The sequence below is a fragment of the Linepithema humile genome, chromosome 7, assembly GCF_040581485.1.
Source record: "Linepithema humile isolate Giens D197 chromosome 7, Lhum_UNIL_v1.0, whole genome shotgun sequence".
Taxonomy (NCBI): domain Eukaryota; kingdom Metazoa; phylum Arthropoda; class Insecta; order Hymenoptera; family Formicidae; genus Linepithema; species Linepithema humile.
In genome coordinates this window covers 2,938,090-2,962,223 of record NC_090134.1, presented here as the reverse complement: position 1 = coordinate 2,962,223, position 24,134 = coordinate 2,938,090, and the positions used below count along the sequence as shown (strand labels likewise).

General features: G+C 35.5%; 3 protein-coding genes across 7 annotated transcripts; 2 read left to right on the top strand and 1 right to left on the bottom strand.

The window, feature by feature from the left end:
* Window positions 1-258: 258 nt before the first annotated feature.
* On the top strand, window positions 259-10,757 carry LOC105668415 (uncharacterized). Of its 3 annotated transcripts, none has more exons than XM_012360790.2 (3): window positions 259-2,267; window positions 2,346-4,141; window positions 4,821-10,757. In XM_012360790.2, exons 1-3 carry the CDS (start codon window positions 1,463-1,465, stop codon window positions 6,489-6,491), a joined length of 4,272 nt encoding a protein of 1,423 aa, XP_012216213.1. In that variant the 5' UTR covers window positions 259-1,462; the 3' UTR covers window positions 6,492-10,757. The 3 variants fall into 3 exon arrangements, with proteins under 3 accessions (XP_012216213.1, XP_012216214.1, XP_067215524.1); XM_012360791.2 differs by having other exon boundaries at window positions 259-3,475; window positions 3,557-4,141; XM_067359423.1 differs by having other exon boundaries at window positions 260-4,141.
* Window positions 10,758-11,586: 829 nt separating this feature from the next.
* On the top strand, window positions 11,587-14,266 carry Cpsf73 (cleavage and polyadenylation specificity factor 73). The gene has a single exon (XM_067359424.1). The coding sequence runs from the start codon at window positions 11,739-11,741 to the stop codon at window positions 13,797-13,799; it is 2,061 nt and encodes a 686-aa protein (XP_067215525.1). The 5' UTR covers window positions 11,587-11,738; the 3' UTR covers window positions 13,800-14,266.
* A 212-nt stretch (window positions 14,267-14,478) lies between these two features.
* PolQ (DNA polymerase theta) lies at window positions 14,479-23,913 on the bottom strand. Of its 3 annotated transcripts, XM_067359419.1 has the most exons (21): window positions 23,203-23,911; window positions 22,851-23,081; window positions 22,511-22,764; window positions 22,263-22,395; window positions 21,958-22,159; window positions 21,620-21,815; window positions 21,377-21,546; window positions 20,923-21,190; window positions 20,489-20,819; window positions 20,247-20,388; window positions 19,919-20,162; window positions 19,602-19,743; window positions 17,590-19,531; window positions 17,273-17,478; window positions 16,825-17,026; window positions 16,568-16,749; window positions 16,377-16,496; window positions 15,812-16,147; window positions 15,467-15,731; window positions 15,173-15,390; window positions 14,479-14,987 (listed from the first exon to the last, which is right to left on the bottom strand). In XM_067359419.1, the coding sequence occupies exons 1-21, from the start codon at window positions 23,845-23,847 to the stop codon at window positions 14,850-14,852; spliced, it is 6,567 nt and encodes a 2,188-aa protein (XP_067215520.1). In that variant the 5' UTR covers window positions 23,848-23,911; the 3' UTR covers window positions 14,479-14,849. The 3 variants fall into 3 exon arrangements, with proteins under 3 accessions (XP_067215520.1, XP_067215522.1, XP_067215523.1); XM_067359422.1 differs by lacking the exons at window positions 14,479-14,987; window positions 15,173-15,390; window positions 15,467-15,731 and adding an exon at window positions 16,223-16,247 and having other exon boundaries at window positions 16,014-16,147; window positions 23,203-23,913; XM_067359421.1 differs by lacking the exons at window positions 14,479-14,987; window positions 15,173-15,390; window positions 15,467-15,731 and having other exon boundaries at window positions 16,004-16,247; window positions 23,203-23,913.
* Between the last annotated feature and the right edge of the window lie 221 nt (window positions 23,914-24,134).

Here is a 24,134-nt window from a genome sequence, read left to right as displayed (position 1 = left end):
GTTTTTTTTTTTTTAATTTAAAAATTTTTATTTTTTGTATATTATTTATATGTATATATTTATATATATGTATTTTATTTATAAATACAGATGCAGCAGAAAACAAAAAAGAACAGATTTATAGTTACAAAAGTTCTATAAAATATATATATAGATGGCGTTTAATATTGACAAGTAAAGAACTTCAATATCTATTACCACTCTTCGTCCTTTTTTATGGTTAAACGTAACCTATAATTTACCTGCAAAAAAGCTGTAAACTTGGTTTTTTAGATTTGGAACGTATCATTATTGTGAAACTATCTTTTATGAATTTAATCCTTATATTCAAATATGAAATGCAAAAGAGGATGAATGTTGCAATATATTTGCGACATTCAATAATAGAAAGACTTCTAGGGACAAAAAGACGCAATGTAAAGGATCCATAGGGTCAACGTGTAGAAATGTCTCTTATGTATCGATATAATTGTCCGCAAAAAAACTGTAACGTTTTATTTTGTACAGGAATGCTAAGCATTCTAAGGCAAAGTCAATCTTTGCGCGATTTTAGCGCATTTCGAACTGTACCAAGAAGAAAAAAATGTTATAATTTTTTTATAGATAACCATATAAATGGCAGGTGTCTTGCAATCGTGTTCGAATGTAGAGGACCATGGGTGGCGAAGCAGCAGGAGGCGCCACATGTTCGCCCGTATCCTTCGGTAGCTCTTGTTGCTCTCATTCCCAGGCGGAATTATCATCGCCCGTAGCTGTTTTCTGTTGTGTTTTTGGGGCTGCGACTGTGCCGTCGAGGAACATGCCGTTGCGATAATCGCCGCGGAAAAAGACCAGCCCGTGTGCGTGCGCGAGTGTCGTGTGTACTTCGGAGCGATCGCGCTGCGCGTCCCGACACGCGTCGTCCGTCGTGCGTCGACCGCGCCGCGTGCAGGCAGGTGTAATTTAATAAGCGCAGGCAGGCTGGGGAGGCTGGCGGCTGGCTGGCGATTTAACAGGATATCGATTTGTCTGGTGGCGACGAGCCAGTGCCGCCGCCGCGCTATTGTGTGCCGCCGCCGCTGCTCAAGTACATCACACAGCACACACAGCACCGCGTACGGCCGTCAGGCGTTACGGGGACAGCCATGGACGTCGATATTTTTGGGGCACAGCAGTGTGCAGCTGTGCCGTATACGTGCGTGACCGCGTGCCCGATAGGCGACGAGATGTGACGCGAGACTGCCACCCCGGCGACGATTATTCCGTTTCATCACGTAGAGAGGAGCGCTGCCGGAACGGGTAGAGACGCACGCACGGCAAAAGATACGACGACGAGCGGCGATCGCGATAAGTTTAGACAAGAAGTCTATGCATGAAAGATCCGTTCGTTATATCGGCTGGTCGACGTGTTGAACGCTTTTTCCGCTAGGCTTAATTATACGCGACGCGTGTAAAAACAACTAATTAAGGGTCGTGGGTAACGATGGAGCTCAACGGTGCGGCGTTACCCGTCGGGGCCGTGGCCTGTCCCGTGTGCACCCTGTACCTACGCGAGGGCATCAGTCTGCAGAAGCACTTGGATACCCATCCCAAGGAACAAGTTATAGATGCCCTCATCAAAGCCAGTGCCTCTTCATTACAGACGCAGCAGCAACAACAACAACAAATTGTACCAGCAACAACACAATTATCAGCTTCGCTGCAACCACACGCTACACCTCAGGCTCCTACCTCTATACAGACGGCTCAGGCAACGCCTCAAGTATCACAGAATGCACACATCACCACTCATTCCCCATATCCTATAGGACCTATATTCGAGTATCCACCCATAAATACCATGATGCCGCCGCAGTTCACCTCGTTTAGCTATCAGCAGTTTGTGAACAATGGGACCATGATGATACCACAGTACGCGATGGCACCGCAGGCCAATCAGATGATGCAGATGCTGTACAATCCATACGGTATGTATCAACAGCAGCAAATACCCACCGTCCAAATGATCTCGCCAGTTGCAGCTATCCCAGGCGGGACCAGGATCCGACCAGTAGTCACTATGGCCGGTGAAAACAATGTCAGAACAACCACTCTGACGGTATCTGTAAATAGTCCTGAGCCGAAACAGATTCTGCCTGAGATTTTGCCGGAGAATGAGCCTGATCCTGAACAAGTTATTCCAGATCTCCCAGCATCGCCTTTACTACAGATTGAGGATACATCCGTCAGGCGAGAAGAGAGCAACGACAATGCGTTATCAATCGATCATAGAGGACAACAGATACAAGGTACACCTACTAGTGAAAGTACAGTGCAGCACGAATACAATGCTGTTCCTAGACCCGTCACAATCACTTGTGCTATAGGTAATACTAATGATGATAAAGTAGAGAGTGTGCTGCCAGACCTAGAGGATGAGGAGCCATTGAATAACATTTCAAATGTGGACTTACAATATAAATCGGTAACATATGAGCAACCGGAAATACAACAATTTACACAACAAATAATGGAAGAAGGATACGGGAGAGCATCCAGTAGAAAAACTAATGCAACAAGTAACGTTGAGTCTTGTGAGTTTGAAGCGGATATGAGCGATGAAAGACCCGCAAGTCGCAACAATAGTGTCAGCAATAGCGTTGCATCGTTGCGGGATCCAGTGGCGGTGGACGCGCTGAAAGAGCCTGCTCAACCAGAACTCAACTCGGTGGAAAGGTTGGAGAATTTGATAACCATAATGGAGACGGAGCTTAATAATGCCTCACTTCAAAAAGAAAGTAGTGTACAGAACAATCAAGAAGAGAAATTAATGGACCCGAGGGAAAAATCCATGATAGACAGGGAGGAGAGCGTGATTCACGATACTGTGGTTACAATTCCGGGCGCCAACGAGAAAGATCACATCTTGCCTGATATACAGGAGGAAAATGATATGTGGTGCCCGAGTGATTATGTGGCTAATGAACTGAGAACATTAGAAAATACTTGTAATTATTTGTCATGCAATACAGAGCGCCCTAAACTAGATGACGAATTGAAAATATTAGAAAAGAATCTTCAGTTGTATAAATATAGGCAGAGTTGTTCAGCACCCGCGTCTCCCATCGCGAGAAAGAAGAGCGCTACCAGGACAGGAGGACGTCGTTACAGCACGCGATCGGAGCTCGGATCGAGCGAAAATCTCAGCGGGTATCATCGCGCCAACTTCGACGACGTGACGACCCTGCAGGACGACGATGACGACGATGACGAGGACGAAGACGATGACGAGGATGACAAGCTTGACGATAATCTCGACGAGGCAGACATGGAAATCGAGGAGATTCCTAGCCCGCACACACCTTTCGCAAAATACGGCGGTGATAATTCAGAAGCCAGATCGCACACGCCGTTATCCGCGATCAGTGGTATTTCTGTATTAAGAGTTAGGAAGGACCTCAGCAAACCCTGTTCACCGACATCCGTGCATTCGTTTCGTCACATGGACAGTGATAGCGTAAGTCATGACGAGGACAGCAACGGTATAGATAATAATGTAGATAATAACGTGGAGAAAGATCCGATTGACTGTTCTCAGGTCGACGAGAAAATCAAGACTGACCATCAGCACCAGGAAGCGCGCCCAACGGTGTGCGCGAATGTCGAAAAAGTTCAGGAATCGAGTAGTAGTTACATGTATCATCAATCAGTGATCACTGAGCACGTTAGTTCATTCCCCGCGATTCACTCGCAGCCATCCGTCTTGATGCACGAGTCATATTCCGTGACGACGACGACGACCACTAAAACGCAAAATCTCCTAAATCTGTCCGAATCGAATCCTACGACCAGCACGGAATCCAGAAGTTTTCATTCTACCAAGTCGTCAATATCGAAGCAATCGACGGAATTGCTCAACATAAATGAAGATGCTCACGCCGGGCCGATAAACGTTTTTGAGTTCGATGGACTACAAATATTAGTTCCTAGTACATTTATAAGTGACTCGTCCCAGAAAGCGGTGAGTGCGACTAGCCAGCAGTCTATGGCGAGTAGCGAAGGTGCAATAGGTATCGACGAGGAAGTGAAGAGTATTAACATGCGCGCCGATGAGACCATGCCACCCAGAGGCGAATTATCAGAGCAGGAGAGCAATGGATGCACGGAGCAATCTGCATGGCAGGTGTGTGCTTTATTTTTCTTTTAATATTTTTATATACGATAGAAATTTTTTCATGTATCACACGTTCTTTGTTCATACATTTCGTGTTATGTATTGATTTGATATTTACGGATTATTTTTTTTTTATATCTTTAAATCTAATTTATTTATATATTCAAAAAGATATTATTGTATAAATATTTTGATTTATAACTATCTGCAGATTTTTCTATATTTTTTATAATACAAATGTGCATGCGATTAAAAAATATGATAATACATAAAAATTTATTTTATTTTGTTATTTATTTCTTTACTTATTTAAAAATTTAACGTTGAGTTGTATTTTGCATATATTTCAATTATTAAAATAATTTTGTTTTTTCGTCATTTTTAAATAATTATGAAATTATTATTTTTATTAAAATTCTCATATTCGAATTATGCAATGTTACATTCATTGCATAATTATTTTATTATGACATCTCTTTCGTGCGCGTATGTAAATTAATCTTATAAAAATCTGACAAATCTTTCCAGAATAGCTTACGCAAGTTAAACAGTAATGTAAATCTAAGAATATGAATATAAATTCTTTTCTTACAATCCATATATTCAAAGATGGAATAATATGCATGCACAAGAATGGAGGCTCATATTTTTGGTATATATTTCTGTACATTATGTTTCTACTGTGTAGCTATACATGGGTCAAGAATCTTCACGTATGTCGACCTCTTACGATCTACTGGCACGTGAAAGCTGGGAGGAATCAGAAGGTTCAGACAACGAGATCAGCGGGCCGTTGTTGGATAGTAGATCGTTAGCGACGCACTTTACTTCGAGTTTGTTTTTGGACCGAGACCGGAAGACACCGACCAAACGGACGTTCAAGTGTTCCCATTGTAACGAAGTGTTCGATTGCCCAAAGGAACGCAGAGTTCACAGCACGACTGTGCACAAGGAGGCGCCCAGCAGCAGTAGAGATCAATTGGATCAGCCGGAAGTGAAAGACATCAAACTGTTGGACAGTCGCGCGAATGTGTTCGACGATATATTCGTGCCGGGTCTTCACGTGCAACAGATGTACCATCAGCAGCCGCTTCTACACCAGCTGCAACCGCCATCGCAGCCTGGAGCGGACGGTCTGACGAAGGCTGAGGCCGATCAGAAGATCGGCGAGAATCTGACGTTACCGTCGAATATCGAGGTGACTTGCACCATATGCAATCAACGATTCAGCAGCGAGAAATCCTTGCATATACATCACCGACGTATGCACATCGCCGAGGTGAATAAGCGCATACGCGAGGGCACCAAGTGTCAGATATGCAACGAGGAGTTTCCGTCGGTGTTGTTATTCAACGCTCATTTAAAGATACATCCATTGGAGTGCGGACAATGCGGCAAATATTTTTACCGAAAGCAAAACTTCAAGCTACACATGAAGCGGCATCTGGGCATCAAACCGTTTCCGTGCACCGTGTGCGACAAAGCGTTCCTCACGAAGCAGAAACTGGACGAGCATACCAACGGGCATACCGGCAACGCGCCTGTGAAGTGTAGTCTGTGCAACGAGACCTTCCGCAGATACTCGAATCTCACGCAGCACAAGAATAGACATCACCTCAACATCAGAAAGAAGCTCAAAGACTACATATGCCACTGCGGCGAGGTGTTCCACACGAAGAAGAAGCTTGCCTGGCACAAGGAGACTCACGACGATAAGCCCAAAGCGTGCACGTACTGCAACGAGCGTTTCATCCACATGGCCAGCCTGACGCGTCACATGCGTCGCGCCCACAATCGCAGATTTGTTCCTGACGCTCAGCGCGAGAACGAGAACGTTGAGTGTCCCATCTGCAAATGCATCTACTTACGTTCGTCATTGGCGGTGCATATGAGAGTGCACAACGGCGAACGACCGTACGAATGCCAGGTCTGCTCCAAGGCGTTTAGCACCAAGTGGAATCTGCAATTGCACAAGTGGACGCACGCGGCACGCAGTACCAAGCCGTTCAAATGTACTCAGTGCAGCGCGGCGTTCTACCGTCACAGCGACTATACTGCTCACATGAATTCCCATCGGAACGTCAGACCGTACACGTGTAACTACTGCGGCGCGCAGTTTATCCGGAAGTACAACTGCCTGCGGCACGTGAAGGAGCATGAAGAGAACAAGGCGTATTCGTGCGACGTGTGCAACAAGACCTTCCATCGCTCGTACTATCTCAAGGAGCATCTACGAGTGCACTCGGGTGCGCGACCATATACGTGTCACATTTGCGGCAAGTCCAGCGGCACCAAGTCGAATCACAACAAGCACGTGCGAATTCATCATGCGCGCGAGCCTGTAAATACCGAGAACTAAATAAGGAACTACTAGATCATCGTTCGTTTGACCCTTTTCATTGTCGCAATGGAGACTAGTCGGATGATTATCCGAGCTGTACTTACAGCAAGAATTTAGCGAATGTTCAGGGACTTGAACTATATTTTTACGCTTTAACGGGGATTGAGATCGGTGTAAGATGACGACAAGCTCGGTTTTTAATGCTGTGGACACTTTCTCCTATCGCATCTTCATGTTAGAAACTGAACTCATCGAAATTGCAACGCGATATCAATCTCGGTTTCAAACGCTAACTTGGTTCCACTTGAATTACACGAGACAGTCCTGCTAACTTATTAGCGATTTGCTATTTTTTCCTAAATTATAGCTACAATTGCTGGCGGGACTACGTCGGAAGTTTAGTTAAGAATTTTTTAACGCTGGTTGATGTACGGCAGTGCAACTGGCTGTTTTATTGTACTCGATAGGAGTGCACGTTTTTATGATACATGGAAAAATATATAACGAACAGGCACAGAGCTAATGACAATGAAGAGATTATGAGTATATAATGGTATCCAAGTGCTAAGTCTGAAGTGCTGGGTCTACTATTAATATTTTTATTCGATTTCGTATAAGCATGCGTTGATATATGCCGCATTTTTAATATAATATTGTATTTATATATTATAATATATAAATTTACAAAATTTATATATTATAATATTACAATATTTATTATTATTATATTACACTAAAAGTATATAAATTTTTTATGTATCCGAAAGTGTCTTACGATAGCACTTTAAGCATTGCCATACGTAGAATAAACCGGGTGTTATTATTAATTTTATTATTTGTTTATGCTTTAGACAACTAATTTATCTAAAGTCTTTTTTTTTTTTATCAAATTACTATTAAATTTCTGTTACATTATTAGGTTTCTATTAATTAGTGCAAAGTATTTTTATTTCCAACAAATTTATTAACATACGTTATAAATGTATGATACTTAACGTACATTAAAATGTGATTTATAGTTTATTTCGACACGAAACTCTTTCATTCTTAGATTCTTAGATTTTTTTATTACAAACATTTTATCGCATATATCATAATAAGTCTTTCTATTTGACAATTTAAAAAAATATATAGAAATGAGAATAAAAAATTATTGAAAAGATTTCTACATTTATAAAAATTTGTTTAAAAATTTCAAAAATTTTATATTTATTTAAATCTGTTTCTTATTTTTCTTTTATTCTTCTTTTTTTGCAAAACATAAACTCACGAAGGTATCTAAGACTTCAATATAAATTGTTCTTTATACATTTATATATATATATATATATATACATATACTCTATATATATATATATTTGTATCATATGTAATCAAGCAAGTTTGATTGTGGGGTTGGGATTTTATTATGTTACATGCTATATTTTGAACATTTGCATACTACGTAGGTCCAGTGACTTGAGACTTCAATTATCTAAGCTAATGACAAATTTTTAATGAAGATTAATTATTATAATATATGTCACAAAGATTCTCGAGTAGTTCCTGCGATGGGAAGGCTACGCAATGAAGGAACATGTTTGCCAACTAGTAGTAATTAATTATTATATAAAGATAATTAATCCAATTAATACTTACAAAGGTATGCAGCACTTTCACGTGTCAATGGTTGTAAAGAATTTTTTTACAATGTCTATTTTACGTGAGAGATGTGCGTGTTGCAAGTTTTTGCACATCATTTGCCCAATGTAAGTGTAAGATGGCTCGTATCGAATTGCGTTCAATTTTCTACACGCAAGGGCCTATGAATTAATATTACGAATATCAACTATCATATAATAATTACGGATCTTAGTTGTTATTCTTCTATATTTATATATTTTGCAATGTATATAAGGCCGTATTTTATTGATTACTATAATTCCAAGACTGATCGATGTTGGTTCATCATATATTGCTCTCCAATATAAATCAAAATAGTTAGAAAATGTAAATTCAGTGAAATATCATTATTCATACTTTCAAAATAAAAAGCTATCTTGAATTCGGAGATTAAAACTTGATTATAAAATAACAATATCTTGGTGTTTAATGCAAAATTAAACTAATGTCTTGTAATATACATGATATACATGTTAAGTTAAACAAAAATGCGTACTTGTGTATATTATTCACAAAAATGGAGAATAATTTGGTCTTTGAAACAGAAATAACGAATTAAATTTAAAATTGAGGTATTTCTTTTCGTTTGAGAGCATCATGTAAGAGAGCAATATTGAACAGAGGATATAAAGCTGTCTGTGAAATAATGTTATCATATACTAGGCGTTGTTAATGCCTTACACTTTCAGTGAGGCATTTTCGGATTGAATGTAAAGAATATTTACGCATCGTGACTGTTATTTAAAAAATCCAGAGCTATCTAAAAATCTTGTTGGCTAGTTAAAAAGTTAATTAAAAAATTCAAAGCTAAATTCAAAACAAAAATTCTAAATGGAAAGTGTAAGTAATGATGCCTAGTGTACATATTAATTGTTTATCAAATATACTAAAACGAGTTCCAATTATTAATTTTGGGAGAGACGACCAATAAGGAATGATTAGTAAGCATAAGAAGTACAGTTGTAAGGATTACTCGTGAATGTTTTAATATAACTCAAATTGAAAGATGTTAATATGGTACAGTGTGCAAAAGTTAGCATATTACATGTATTATAATGGAATCTCTTTTAAGAGGATAATAACCCTTTGTACTCGAAGTGTTTTTGTCATTGTTCAGATATTTCGTGTAGCGAAAATGTGCAAATATTTTTACTTTTTGTTATTCCTGAAGTCTATTGAACTCATAAAATTCAATGCTCAGCAAAGATTATCAACTTGTTGACAATTAATATAGGAAAAGTAATCGAATAAAATAATAAAAAAAAATCGTAAAACATAATAAATTTTGACAAAAGATATCTAGTTAGTTCTAGAAAAAAAATATAGACTGTGCATTGATAAAAACAATCACACGTTGAAAACAAGTAAAGTTGAATGTGAAAATGATAAAATAAGGAAAGGATGTCTGTGTAATATGAATATACGAATTATTAAAGTAGATGTAGAATGTATAATGTATTTGAGCAGTATGAAAATGGAAGTAAAAGTGTGATTGTTAATAAACGAATTCAGTTTTTATCACAAGATTTCATTCATAACGGAATTGCGCATTGCGATTAAGATAGGACAAAATATTATATATAACTTTATATGGGAAAATTTGTAATTTGTGAATGGACGTTTTGCAGCTTAAATCTATACTTGATAGGAATAAAAAAATGGGAGAAAGTCAGAATATCTAAAATTTAAAAAAAAATTTTTTATAATAATGTGTAATATTATACAGGATATACAGGGTGTTTCAGTGAGCGTGAATATTTTAATTTTTTTCAAGAAATTAATATTGAAGTTCCTTAAAAAACCGTCAAATTAAAATTGATATTTATATCTACTAAAAAAAATTAAAAAATTTGTAAATATCAAAGTTTTATAGGTGCAGATAATTAATTTTATTTGTTTAATTTGGAGTAGACTTTAAGAATACCGATTAAAAAAGATTATTTTTTCTAATCTACACATTTACACAATTGTTAAAACATCTTGTATTAAAGTAGGAGAAATTATAAATATTCACTGGAGGAAAAAATCGATGTCATATTCAGAAATAATAATCTATCCCTAAAATATTCATATACACAGTTTGCAGCACCCTGTGTATTCTAGTATATCTTTTGTAATATTACAATCTTTGCACATTTTATTCTTATTGCAGATAATCAAGCACAAAGGGTTAAATGATTTTTATTATTTATTCGTCAAATTAATTAAGCTTAATTCGTGTATAAATCGTTTGCACTCATAAAATGAATGTATTACTACGATTGCAAACTCAATCTCCTTTGTCACTCCAATAAATTTGCTCGTTTTAAGACTATTTGATATATGATGGAATTTCCAGGTAGCTTGAGAAGCCCACTTGTAACCAACATCGACGTCCCATGTGCAATTGTTTAGTTAAATGATTCATATACGTATTCATAACGAATGCTGTAAATAATGTAAATATGTACATCAGTTCTATTTTATAATAGGGCCAAAATGAATTGATTTGGCGATTGAGTATCAATTTACGTTATAAGCAGATAAAGATAGGATAATATTATCATTAAAAGAAAAAAAATCAATAAACCAACATATGTATACCTTAATAAAATTTATGTATTGAGGTACGTTTTTAAATAAGTTCATTTTTTTCATTTTTGTTCATATATCCGATACCCCGTATTTGAACAAATTGGGATTGTCATTTGGGAAAGACATATAAACAAATATCTTATTTTCAGAAAATACACTTAAAGCTTTATTTTACAACATAGCAAACTTTGTGTGTGGGAAAAGCTAAGTAAAAATAAAATAAAAACTTTAAATAGATTTTTTTTAAATGGATTTTTGCAATGTCTTTCCAGCTTCTGCTATGACTTATAAAATATTGCAAAAATTAATTTTGTATTGCTTGTTTATATTTATAAAATTGCATGTGATTAAATTATTTTTACTAAAAATAAGAAAAAAAATTAATTGTAAAACTGCGGAATTTATTTTTAACAATTTTTTAATTTTAAATATAGAATTATTAAAAATTTAAAGTAGAATAAATTTCTGTTACAAATTTTTGCTATCTATGTTTTGGAGGATAAATAAATGAAAAAATTCTGAAAAATATATTCTTAATATGTCTTTAGGAAAAAATCTTGAGAAAAATGTTGATAGATCGAATTTATATTAATTATCATTAATCCATCGCGCCAAAGCTTTTGAAATTCAAGTAGTTATATTTATTTAAATCAAATAAAGATTCTTTAAACATTATTAGAAATATTATAAAAAATATTATATTTTTTATTCTTTGGCCACAATTAATACATTCAATATATTTGTATAATCCTTTTCCAAGCAAATTACATTTTTTTAATGAAACGCACTAAAATGCGATTTTAGTTCCAAAACTCATCAAGAAAAGTATACATTTTTTTGCTGTCTATACATGTAACATCCGTTATCCAGTAACATAGCATAGTGTAAATTCTCCTTAATATATTCCTTATGTGACGAGTGCGTGGTAACACATAACCTTAAAAAATGCTTGCCGTTTAATACATTATTTTGACAAAGTTTTGTGATAGTAAGGATAATTTAGAAAAAATAATCAACTATTTTGACAAGATGTCGACGAAAAGAAAAAACGACGCGCAAGTGCCGGCGGAGGAAAGCGATTTGCTATCGATTCGACCGCTCGGCGCGGGTCAAGAAGTCGGCAGATCATGCATTATGTTAGAATTTAAGGGAAAAAAGATTATGCTAGATTGTGGCATACATCCTGGTTTGTCGGGAATGGACGCTCTCCCGTTCGTTGACTTGGTTGAGGCTGATGAAATCGATTTACTATTAATTTCTCATTTTCATCTGGATCATTGTGGAGCATTGCCCTGGTTTTTGCTAAAGACAAGCTTCAAGGGTCGTTGCTTCATGACACATGCCACCAAAGCCATTTATCGCTGGCTACTATCAGATTACATTAAAGTCAGCAACATAGCTACTGAACAGATGCTGTATACAGAATCTGACCTGGAGACCAGTATGGACAAGATAGAGACAATAAACTTCCACGAAGAAAAAGATGTGTTTGGTATCAAATTCTGGGCTTACAATGCAGGCCATGTATTGGGCGCCGCTATGTTCATGATAGAAATTGCTGGTGTAAAGATCCTGTACACCGGAGACTTTAGTCGACAGGAAGACAGACACTTGATGGCAGCTGAAATTCCAAATATTCACCCTGACGTTTTAATTACAGAGTCTACTTATGGCACCCACATCCATGAGAAGAGGGAAGACCGAGAGGGCAGATTTACAAATCTTGTGCATGAGATTGTAAACAGAGGTGGCAGATGTTTGATACCTGTGTTTGCCTTGGGAAGAGCACAGGAGCTTCTTCTCATTTTAGATGAATATTGGAGTCAGCATTCAGAATTGCACGAAATACCAATCTATTATGCTTCCTCTTTAGCAAAGAAATGTATGGCTGTTTATCAAACATATGTAAATGCCATGAACGACAAAATCAGACGCCAAATAGCCATTAACAATCCCTTTGTGTTCAAGCACATATCCAATTTGAAAGGAATAGATCATTTCGAGGATATCGGACCATGCGTGGTGATGGCCTCGCCTGGTATGATGCAAAGCGGTTTATCAAGAGAATTATTTGAGTCTTGGTGCACAGACGCTAAAAATGGGGTTATAATTGCTGGTTATTGTGTGGAGGGTACACTGGCCAAAACTATTCTGTCGGAACCAGAGGAAATCACAACCATGTCCGGACAAAAATTACCATTAAAGATGTCTGTCGATTACATATCTTTCTCAGCTCACACAGATTATCAGCAAACGTCGGAATTTATACGCACTTTGAAGCCACCGCACGTGGTGCTAGTGCATGGCGAGCAGAACGAGATGGGTCGGTTGAAAGCGGCGTTGCAACGGGAATATGAGGATGATCCCAGCACCACTATGGAAATACACAATCCGCGAAATACAGTTGCAGTGGAGCTCTACTTCAGAGGCGAGAAAACCGCCAAGGTGATGGGCACATTGGCGATGGAGACTCCTAAACCAGAGCAAAAACTGTCCGGCGTGCTGGTGAAGAGGAACTTCAATTATCACATGCTGGCTCCCTGCGATCTGTCCAAGTACACGGACATGAGTATGAGTCAGGTAATACAGCGGCAGAGCGTGTACTTCTCCGCGTCGTTGCCCGTACTGAAGCATCTGCTAACACAAATAGCTGGCAGCCTGGAAGTTATAGACGACAAGAAGCTGAGGGTGTTCAAGAACGTCGACGTTACGATCGACGGCAAAATCGTTACGATGGAATGGATAGCGACGCCGGTGAACGATATGTATGCCGATTCCGTTCTCACGGCGATACTGCAGGCCGAGATAATGGACCAGTCGCCGAAAATGTTACCTGCGCCCACCAAAATGGACAGGATGCACTTTAAGGAGTGTCTTATAGAAATGCTGCAGGAGATGTTTGGTGAAGATTCCGTGCCCAAGATATTCAAGGGTGAGAAACTCTACGTTACGGTTGATGGCAAAAAGGCCCACATAGACCTATTGAATTTGGAGGTGACCAGCAAAGAGGACGAGACTTTCCAGCAGATAGTGCAAACAGCGGTAACAAAATTGCATCAATCTTTAGCGCCGCCTTGCGATGTGATATAGTACAGATATAGTTAACTAGATAGGCAGTCGTTGTAATAAACATTATTATATCATGAAAAGTATATTTATTGTTTGTAAGCAATTGGCATTATCTTCATACAAATAATTCACATTTCACTTTATATTATCTCATAAAATAAAAATCATGTTATTGCATCATGTCGCATTAATGATAATCGTCTTATTATTATAAAGCGATATAAAGTTTAGTACACTATAGATACTATACATTTGATAAATCAAGTTTAATATTGGAATGTACATTCTTTTAAAAGCGTTTTCTTGTAATTTTAGTTTTCTTTTCTGGTAATTTAAGTCTTCTTTTTATACTGTATAATCTTCGAAAACTATTTTCAAAAAGAGAAGTTTAATAAAAAAAATATGAAGAAGTATATTATAAACATTTTTTTATTCAAAATTTATTATAGTTTGATCTCTGCAGTGTAAATATAAAAATTTATCAAAAACTATGGAAATTCATTATATAAACTATTTACGATTTCTATTACATATATATTAATCTTTATTTCTTATATGCATAATATATGTAAATAGTAGACAATAAAATAAATAATTAGAAACATTTGTAATTTTTATAAATATGAAAGATAAAGAAATAAAACACTTTTAATTTTAAATATTAACACAAATCCTAAAAGTTTCAATATGATTATATAAAAATAATGTGATTCAAATATCGATCTTTAAGAATGATAATTAGTGCTTCATCAAAGATTACCGAATTACATTTCATATGCAATTTCATAATGATCAATTATTTACTATTTATAATTTTCTATCGATTTTAAATATTCATTGTATGAAAAAACAATATATAACTAATATGACTTGAAATAAACAATCTAGAATATTTACAATTCTCATAAATATAAAAGATAAATATATAAATGATAAATGTATAAAATATCTACTTAAAGTTAACATGATCCATAAATAGTTCAACACGATAAATACTTCAATTATTAAAAATGTATAAAAATAGAAATATTGATTTTAAAAAGACATGATAATGTTACGATTATAGTTTTGCTAAAATTGATAATCAGTTAAATCGCCCCAGGCAGGCCCAACCCTGAGTTTTACAGGCAATGGCACGGTAAGCTGGCATACATTTTCCATTGATTCTTTGATTATTGCAGCAACTTCTTTCAGATCTGCTAAATTTATCTGAAATAATATTAAAGGATTAAAAAATTTATCTGTAATATTTTAATATTATATTTCAGATAAATTTAGCATATATAAAATAATAAAATTATATTTCTCACAATATATACGATTCGGAAACTGAAACAACTGAAACTTCAATAGATTCGAACTGATAGACAAAGGCTCTGATATGTAATACTTACTTCATATAATAATTCATCATGTAATTGTAAAACTAGATAACCCCCTCTTTGTTGCAAATTGCTTCGCAGTTTGCGCGTGGTATTCACCTCTGGAAATATCATTGCTGAATCTGAGAAGCTACACCTTATTCTGTCTTCTATACTTATCATGGCTTTCTTGACGATATCTGCTGCGGAGCCTTGTACTTTTGTGTTTACAGCTTGTCGTTCAGCTTGCGCTGAAATCGAACAGATACATAATTTTTTAAATCACTTGTAAATCATTTGTAATACTTGATATTACAATTAATTTACCTCTGGTAGATGATTTTGTACTGTTTAAATCCGGAAGCTCTCTGCGTCTTCCGAGTAAGGTCGTCACATATCCATCACGATGCGCTTCTTCGAGCACATCGTTTAGCCATTTATATATGCCAGGATACGCGTTCATAAAACATTCTAAGAAGCCTTGAGCTTCGGATTCGCTTACACACAGATTTTCAGCTAGTGACTTCACTCCCATGCCATAAATCATGCCGTAACATAATTGCTTGGTACGTTGACGCATTTCATTGGTTACCTAAACATTTAAATAACATATAAATAAGAATAATGTGTACGAATGTTCTCATCATATTTTAATATCATTATAAAAATTACCTTTTCTTCTGTTACATTATTCCATTTTGCAGCGATACTTTTAAAGATGTCACCTTGTTGCCTCATAATTTCGCATAGTACAGAATCTTGAGAAAAGTGAGTCAAGAGGCGCAATTCGAGTTGGCAATAGTCAGCGGACAGCATTATATTACCCAAAGACGGCACAAACGCCATTCTTACACTTACGACGAAATTATTATCTGCGCAACTAAAATCCTTTGGTACATTTTGCAAATTTGGTTCGTACATCGAGACTCTTCCTGTCACTGTACAAGTGATACAATTACCATGAATACGAGAGTCTCCTTGAGCCAGTTTTAATAAAGGATAGACGATCTGTAGGCAAAACCATGTTTAGATAAAATATAATTTTAGTCATAAAAAGAACATTATCTAGATTTTTTCTATTACATCTTCGCACAAATTAAACCTTTTTCTGAAAATAAAAAAAAATGTAATTGTATAGAAACTTTATAAATACAGAATATTATTGCAAATATATATAAATTATATACTAATAAAAATATTCTCTCAAATTATGCATAAATAGAACAAAGTATTATACCTTGGTTTTTGTCGCACTTAATTTCCGCCATAAAATTACGAGGTTCGATATCGGATGATCACATTTTTCCAAAACGGCTTTACTTGTGCTGACTTTCTTGTCTTTATACAACCCTAACACCTGTAACATATACAACAATTTAAATATTATGAAAAAGATACGCAGCGCAATTTAAGTTCAATTATACGAACCTGGCCAACTTCCTTGGACGATGAGAAATTAAATTTCCTACCTGCCGAATCGTAAGCTTTTGTTTCCAAAGACTGCATTTCGTTTGAGATAACTGATGATAGCTCTTGTAACGACTTTAAACTCACAGCAATGCCTGATAATTCCATACAAGCTAAAATTGTTACGATTCTCATTTCTACTTCTGAAAGTAAACACAAATATCGGTGAGTGCACTGCGAGAGGAGAAGATGTTCATCTATTATAGAATCTCTATTACCTCTAAATGTATGAAGTAGAACGGGATTAAGTTCTTCTAATTTACTCATAACATTATCCATCATGTGCCATGTAAGCACAGCTTCTGCCGCTGATCTGAACTCGCCTGGTAAAGAACTTTGCACATCCATCCCGGGTCCCGCATTATAATAAGAATTTGTACGTTTCATTATGAAATTTCCTTGGGGAAAGTATTGTGTCACCTATTCAAAAATTTTACGAATACGTTAGCGCAATTTATGTATGATTAATATTTTTTAATTACAAGTCAAGAAATTTGGAATTAAAATTTATTTTAATGTAAACTTATAAATCGAAATAATCAATATTAAAAACGAAGCTTTTTGTTGAAAACGATTAATTAATATTGGGTCGAGAACACATTTACATTATTAAATTCAATATTTCTTGAACTATTTTGCACACAATAAAATATTGCTAAAGCTTACCATTTCATTAAAATTTCTTTCGGAATCGTTGGTATACAACCAATGTGCGATTATTGGATCAAGAAATCTGCATTTGGCGGAGATTCCACAGCATTGATACAAGAGTTTATAAATATCCTTTATCGCGAAGCATTTCATGTACAAAGATGTATCGGAAAACAACTCTTTCAACAGAGCTATTTGTTCTTTCCCAGAAACCTTTGATTCTGGAGCAATTATAATACTTTGTTTGTATTAAAATATAAAAAGACGCTGAAAAAGTAATGCTTTGCGATTAGAAAAAAATATGAATAAAAAAGTTTTAACGTTTCTGTTACCTTGTGAATTGCTAAATGAGATATAATACGCAATATTGCTTTCCCAGGATATCGCAACACCGCGAATTTCTTTATTTCCGTGCGCATAGCTTCCCGACCGTCTGGACTTTCGTTTTCCCGTGTCGGAAGCACAAATCTTCGAGCCTATTTTATTCGTACTATTCACATATACATCGCAATGCAAGGCCAATGCAATATATCTCTTTTTTAATACTTCGCGTTTGAACAGATTAAAAGTTGCTCTGTTGTTCGCAACTTTCACGATGTTCAACGTATTCCAATCTGTCGTTTCACTCAAATCTTTTTTGCTATCTGGTTGCAGCGTGATTTCTATTTTCGATTTCGTGCTTTTGCTACAGATATTCGACTCTGTTTCACGTTGTTTCGTCCTAGAGATCGATTTTTTCGAATCAATCGTTACCTCGTCTTTAGAATCATACGCAATACTGTCTGCACTGTGATTTGCAGCGAATAACAGATTTCGTGTTAAAATATTCTTTAACTTTGGCTTCACTTTCTGCTTAGTTTTATCTTTCATTAAGTCACTCGGCATTTCCGCACTAGGAGAGTTTAAATAATTATTTACTTCCGTTGTGAAATCTTCGGTGAGTTTTTGAGAACGCATTTTACGTATTTTCTCCAACTGCGTCCTTGTCCGACTTTTGTTATTGCTAAACGGGGATTCCACAGTGTGCTGTGAACTAACGATGATATCTTCCGAATCGGTTTTATTTGAATCCACTGATATTCTTCGTTCGTTACTGAACACGATTACGTTTGCCACGGGAGATTCCACATCCGCTGTTTTCAGTAAATTAAATTTCCGTAGTGTCTTCTTATTAACTGCGGCAGTCGATTTTTTAACATCCGTTTTATACACCCTTTCATTATCGCTTTGCGCACAAGTTTTCGCTTTTTTTGGCGTAGTGGGCGCATTTATATTTACAACATCTTTAACTTCCGGTTTACATACTTCCTTCCTGATATTTTGATCGTTATCTTGAGCTATTTGCTTTAGCAACACTTCGGAATAATTCCACGAATCGTCGCCCCATGACAATACGCTGTGTTTCGATTGTAAATTTGCTGCATCTACACTGTTCACCTTATTTTCTTTGCAGATTTGCGCATTATCACTATTCGGATTTGTACATTTTTTCTGTACATCTTTATCATTGTTTACCTGTATCGCATTTGCTGTGTTCAATTCGTTTGCGAACGTCTTAGAATCTTCTAAGCCCGATAAATGCGCGATATCCATAACATTTTGTTCGAGAATGTCGCACATTTGGGAGTCAAGATTCAAACTGTCGTCAAACAGATTGGGACTTATTGAATATGACGATTTAATATCTATATTTATAATAGATAAGCTTACGTTTTTATCTATTAAACTCTCATCGTTATTTTTTATCTCATTTGGGCTGGAAATCTTTAATTTTTTGGGAGGTACATCATTAACTTCCAGACTGAGTTTCTTTAAACATTTGCTACTTCTCTTTATCTTACTATCAGTTTCAAACAAGTTTTTCTTTTTATTAGGAGTATATAATTGTTCATCGTTCGCTATTATATCAGAAGAACTTAAATCTAGCAAGAAAGATGAATTTTTATCATCATCTGCAATTTTAGATAAATTAACTTTATCTAAATCCCGATTGTTTGATTCAATCGTGTTCTTCTTATTGGAAACCTTGGTTTCTTTACACGTATCAGATCTCGGATTGTCATTTTTTTTATTTTCGTTACTGGCAGGTTTTTCGTGTACTGAGTTTTCTATGAATATTTCTATTTTTGGAGATTTTGAATTTTTTATATCCAATTCCGTTCGAATTTGTACTTTCGTATTGGGCGCATTTTCAATATTTTCTCCAATATGTGTATTTACTTGCAAAGACTGCTCGTTTTGCTCCCATTGCAATTGCTCGAGTCCTAATTCTTTCTGCAAGTGTAATCATTATTTTACTTAAATGAATAACTAAGGATACTTATAAAATGTGAGAATTACGAACCTGAACTAACATCCGTGCTTCTTGAACCAATAAAATCGCAGCTTGTTGGGGCGTGAGGCCATCTCTTCCAGTTACAAACACCGTCCTTATTTTATTTCTTTTTTCGGCTTCAAGTGCATATTCTCCTTCGTATTCTTTCTCACTAACACATATATAAATATTTAAATATAATGTTAAATACAACTATATGTACTTTTTAGTTCAACATTATATATCTTCGTGTGAGATGAGCAAAACAGCATCGTTTACAATCAAATATAGCGTATAAATAGGTCTTATATATGAAAGATAATTTATATAGAAATAACAATTCGTACCTTTCAAAAGGCAGAGCATTATAGAGCGCACGTTCGACATTAAGTTCATTAGCAACAGCCAAGTCTGCTACGCATGTTATTCCTTGCTTATACAAACTTCTTGCTCGCAACCCATTTAACATCGGTAGACGCAGCAAATCTAGCAGCTCTCTGCAGACGCCAAATTGCAATCTTGTTTGAAATTGACTGACCAATAATTCCATGCAATCCCACCCTAGCTGTTTGCAAAATTGTGTGACCATACCTAAAATGAAATTCATTGTTATTATGAAAAGTCGCCCCGATAATAAAATTATCATTGTTAATTTTATTAATCTTATAAATTTACCCGCATATGTAGCAGCAGACTGTTGTAAAGATTGCAATACTCCGCGACAACATCCGTACTTCTTGCAGACTGCATTAAGTGGGACCTCTTTAACCAAATCATGCAGCGCTAATGCACTATAGAATCGTCTATGTATGTTCAACTGCGATACAAAGCATTTTCGCATTAGAAATGCTTTGAACCAGCGTGAACACTGATTCGACAAAGAGATTTCGCAAATATCTCTAACAAACAGCAATTACCAATTTTCCAGGTTTAACAATTCCTCTGATAGCCGACATCAGAAAACGTTCTTCCACTCCAACAAGTTTCCCAACTCTGCGCTCGCTTTCCGACATGGTATTCCATAATTCGTGAAACGTCATCCAATCGACATTTCCAATCTGACATCCGGAAGACAGTGGGGTCACCAAATATATCACATGCAATTCCGTGTCCAAAACAAAACATCGTCTTGCTTTCTGCAGTTCTTCAAACAGAAATAATCCTTCTCTAGGAGGCACAGACGCTGCCAAGCATGCTTTCCCAAGGGCCGTTGCTATCCATCTAGATTCTCGTTCTGTAGTTTGTAATCTGCAAATGGCAAGATTATATAAATTGATCTTAATCCCAAGACAATTGTTAAATGGCATTCAATATCGCGAAGAAAATTGTAATAGCTAAATTGTGTATTTACAATAAAAATTCATTGTCCAACAGGAATTTCATCGCCTCGTTAGAAAAAATCCGTACATCAGACTCATCGCTCAAGCTTAACAAAGTACAACTAATATACAGTTCTAGATCTTCCACTGTATACAAAACTTCACTAGCTACTGCTTCTAAGAGTGCTCTTATTAACAGAGTGGAATCATTGAGACAAGATTCAATTGGATCCAGAGTTGCGGAGAGCAATGATGCAGCTGAATTACGTTCGTTTGGCTTGCATATTAATATGCTTTCTCCTGAAAAATTGAAATTATCGTTATTTATATTTTTAAGGGATAATAACAGTCTAATTTTGATAATCTAGCTTGGAGACAATTTTATATAAGAACAGAATGTAATGCATTTTTTTCTTTTTCATATCTTTCAACAACTTCCAAATTTTTAAAATCTAATATACACGTATAGAAGACAATTTCTTTTACCTGCAGTATCTTTCCCCATGCGGCCTGCACGTCCTATCATCTGTTTGTAAGCTAAAGTATTTAACAAACTGCGACCAAATAAAGGGGATCTTATGATTACTCTTCGCGCAGGTAAGTTCACTCCGCTGCTTAATGTTGACGTAGCAATAAGGACTCTCAAGGACCCTGTTCTGGAATAATAATGCCAAATTTGAAATACGACAGAAGATCTACGTTAGATAAATAAAAAGAAATAATCATTACCTGAAAGCTCCTTCTATGATATCACGCTCATCCATAGTAAGTCCAGCATGATGAAACGCAATGCCAAATGAAATCGTGTTCTTTAAAATATTGTCCAGACCACTTGGACTCCGTTTTAATTGTTCTAAAGTTTCATGGATTAATGTAGAGCTGATTTCTTTCTTCAACATTTCTCCTAGCGTTGTATTTTCAGAACCTACTCGAAAATTGATATATTGTTACAATCACAAGGGTTGCAGAAAAAAATAAAAGAATAAAATCAAAATATAGAAAAAGCATTGATAAAAAGGGTAATCCTACATTTATATAAGTTTGATTGAAAAATAGTTGAAACGGACCTAACTTGAAGAAAGTTGTAGCAATTTGCTCTGCTAATTTTTCACACCATTTCTTTGTAGGACAGAAAATCAAGACGCTATGACCAGAGCTTATCGTCTCGATGCAAAGCTGTAGAATATTATCTACATCTGTTCCTAATTCTGCTAATTCTGCTAATGTTCTGACAAGATTCAATTTGTTGTCATATATATTTGCTCCTATCTAGAAGTAAAAATTATCTTAAAAATATAATTTAAAAAATATCTAAAATCTCAAGATGTTTTTAAGCAAATAATCTTCACATATTTATGTATACTTCTCTTACCTTACAGCATTCATTCAGAGGAATAGGACGAAATTCAGTTTTATATAATTCTGCATTTAGCCATTTGGCTAACAAAGTTAAGTTTGGCAATGTGGCTGACATGCCTATCAGCTGTATATTGATGTCATCATTACTAAAACGTGAAATTACAAAAGAGATTTAATTATTTTGTATATTGCAATTATGTTAGCAAATTTACCAAATCAAATAGGCATATGTATACATATACCTATGTATATTAAACTTACCGAATAGTCATGTATTTTAATTTTGTTAAAAGCAATTCCAAAAGGTAACCACGATTGGGATCACCAAGTAGATGCAATTCATCTATTATCACAGCTCCTAAGCTACTCAAGTCATTCTCCTCCATTAAACGATTCACCAAAGAATTTGCCTTCTCTATAGTGGCTATTGCAACATGTGTAGCAGCAAATCCTCCAGATGGTGCCATTCCTCCCATAAATCCCTCCACTCTTATTCCAATGTCAGACAATAAATCCTGCATGTCAAATTTATCAACTACTATAAGAAATATTTTGTGTCTTAAAGTATAATATATAACAATTTAAGTGCAACATGTTTTACCTGGAAGTAATACATCTTTTCTCTAACAACTGAAACAAATGGTAAAATAAAAATCACTTTCTTCTTCCTTTCTATTACAGTCTTAATCAGCAAAATTTCAGCAACAAGAGTTTTTCCTGCAGATGTAGGTGCGGAATATACAAGATTCTTTCTTTCTTGCATCACTGGATGAATTGACAAGCACTCCATTTGCCATGGAAACATACAGTCTACTCCATGAGCAAGGTATTTCTGAAAAATGATAACAACTGTCAAGTTAAAAAAAATTTTAATATAAAAATGCATATTTTCCAATATATATTTTATATTGCAAATATACATATTTATTAATTAAAGTATCATAAAATAATACCTGAAGAATATTTGGTGGCAAGTTCCATGATGCCAGTTTACAACGATCTTGAGTACAAAGAGGTCGAGACAAAATAACATCTGAGTTTTCTTTATCATTTGTACTATTACTTGACAATGATATTCCAATACTGTTATCATTTCTTGCAACTTGCAAGAAATCATTAGACTTATCTTTATAAAGATTCTGATCACTAGATTTATCGCAGTTCTTGACATTATTAATTATATCAAGATGCTTTTCTTTCAAATAGTTCACTTCAACATTCTTATTGCTTGTTTTACAAGAATTCTGACTTTTTCGAGACGACAAAATCCTATTCCCTTTTGAAATACTTGATGTTGAAGGAAAATGTTTTCCGTCATCGGGTTTCGAATGTATGTCCTCGCAATATTTTGCAAAATCTGATTTATTTTCCTCCGCTCTTCTTTTTGTACTGTGCGCGGGACGTGACACTTTTGACTTATCGACATCATCGTCCTTGTTCACAAACTCCGAAAGCAATAAGCTCTGTTTAAAATATTTACCTAAATCACTATCGTTTTCTTCCTGCAGTACTTTATCTCCGTTTTGTTCTTGTAAGATTCCATGCTTCTTTTCAATACTTATACAAGCCAGCAGCGTATCATCGCCAAAAGACTGCATTACTTCTCAGCATCAAGTTTTAGCGTATTTGACAGTGGCGATTTAAATATTAAATCGTTTTTGAGATAGTCACATACAAGTGTCGCCACTAATTCAAAATAATATTTCCTTTAAATGAATCAAAATATCCCTACGTTTCTTTAGTAATTTATGCGTGAGAATTTATTAAACGTGCTAATTGGCTATTGACTAGAGAACTTGTAGTAATTTATTTGGCTGGAAACATTGAAGAAATCCAATCTTTGTTCATTTTTTTTTTTATAGTTTATGAATTTAAAACATTTTAA

What these genes read in the sequence shown, in the direction of transcription:
- LOC105668415 (XM_067359423.1), top strand. Translation starts at nt 1,463, where the DNA reads ATGGAGCTCAACGGTGCGGCGTTACCCGTCGGGGCCGTGGCCTGTCCC. An exon ending in CGGAGCAATCTGCATGGCAG is followed by an intron (nt 4,142 to 4,820) that starts GTGTGTGCTTTA and finishes TCTACTGTGTAG; the next exon opens with CTATACATGGGTCAAGAATC.
- Cpsf73 (XM_067359424.1), top strand. Translation starts at nt 11,739, where the DNA reads ATGTCGACGAAAAGAAAAAACGACGCGCAAGTGCCGGCGGAGGAAAGC.
- PolQ (XM_067359419.1), bottom strand. Translation starts at nt 23,847, where the DNA reads ATGCAGTCTTTTGGCGATGATACGCTGCTGGCTTGTATAAGTATTGAA. An exon ending in TTGTTAAACCTGGAAAATTG is followed by an intron (nt 20,389 to 20,488) that starts GTAATTGCTGTT and finishes TTTGTATCGCAG; the next exon opens with TTGAACATACATAGACGATT. An exon ending in ATGATGAATTATTATATGAA is followed by an intron (nt 14,988 to 15,172) that starts GTAAGTATTACA and finishes ATATTATTTCAG; the next exon opens with ATAAATTTAGCAGATCTGAA.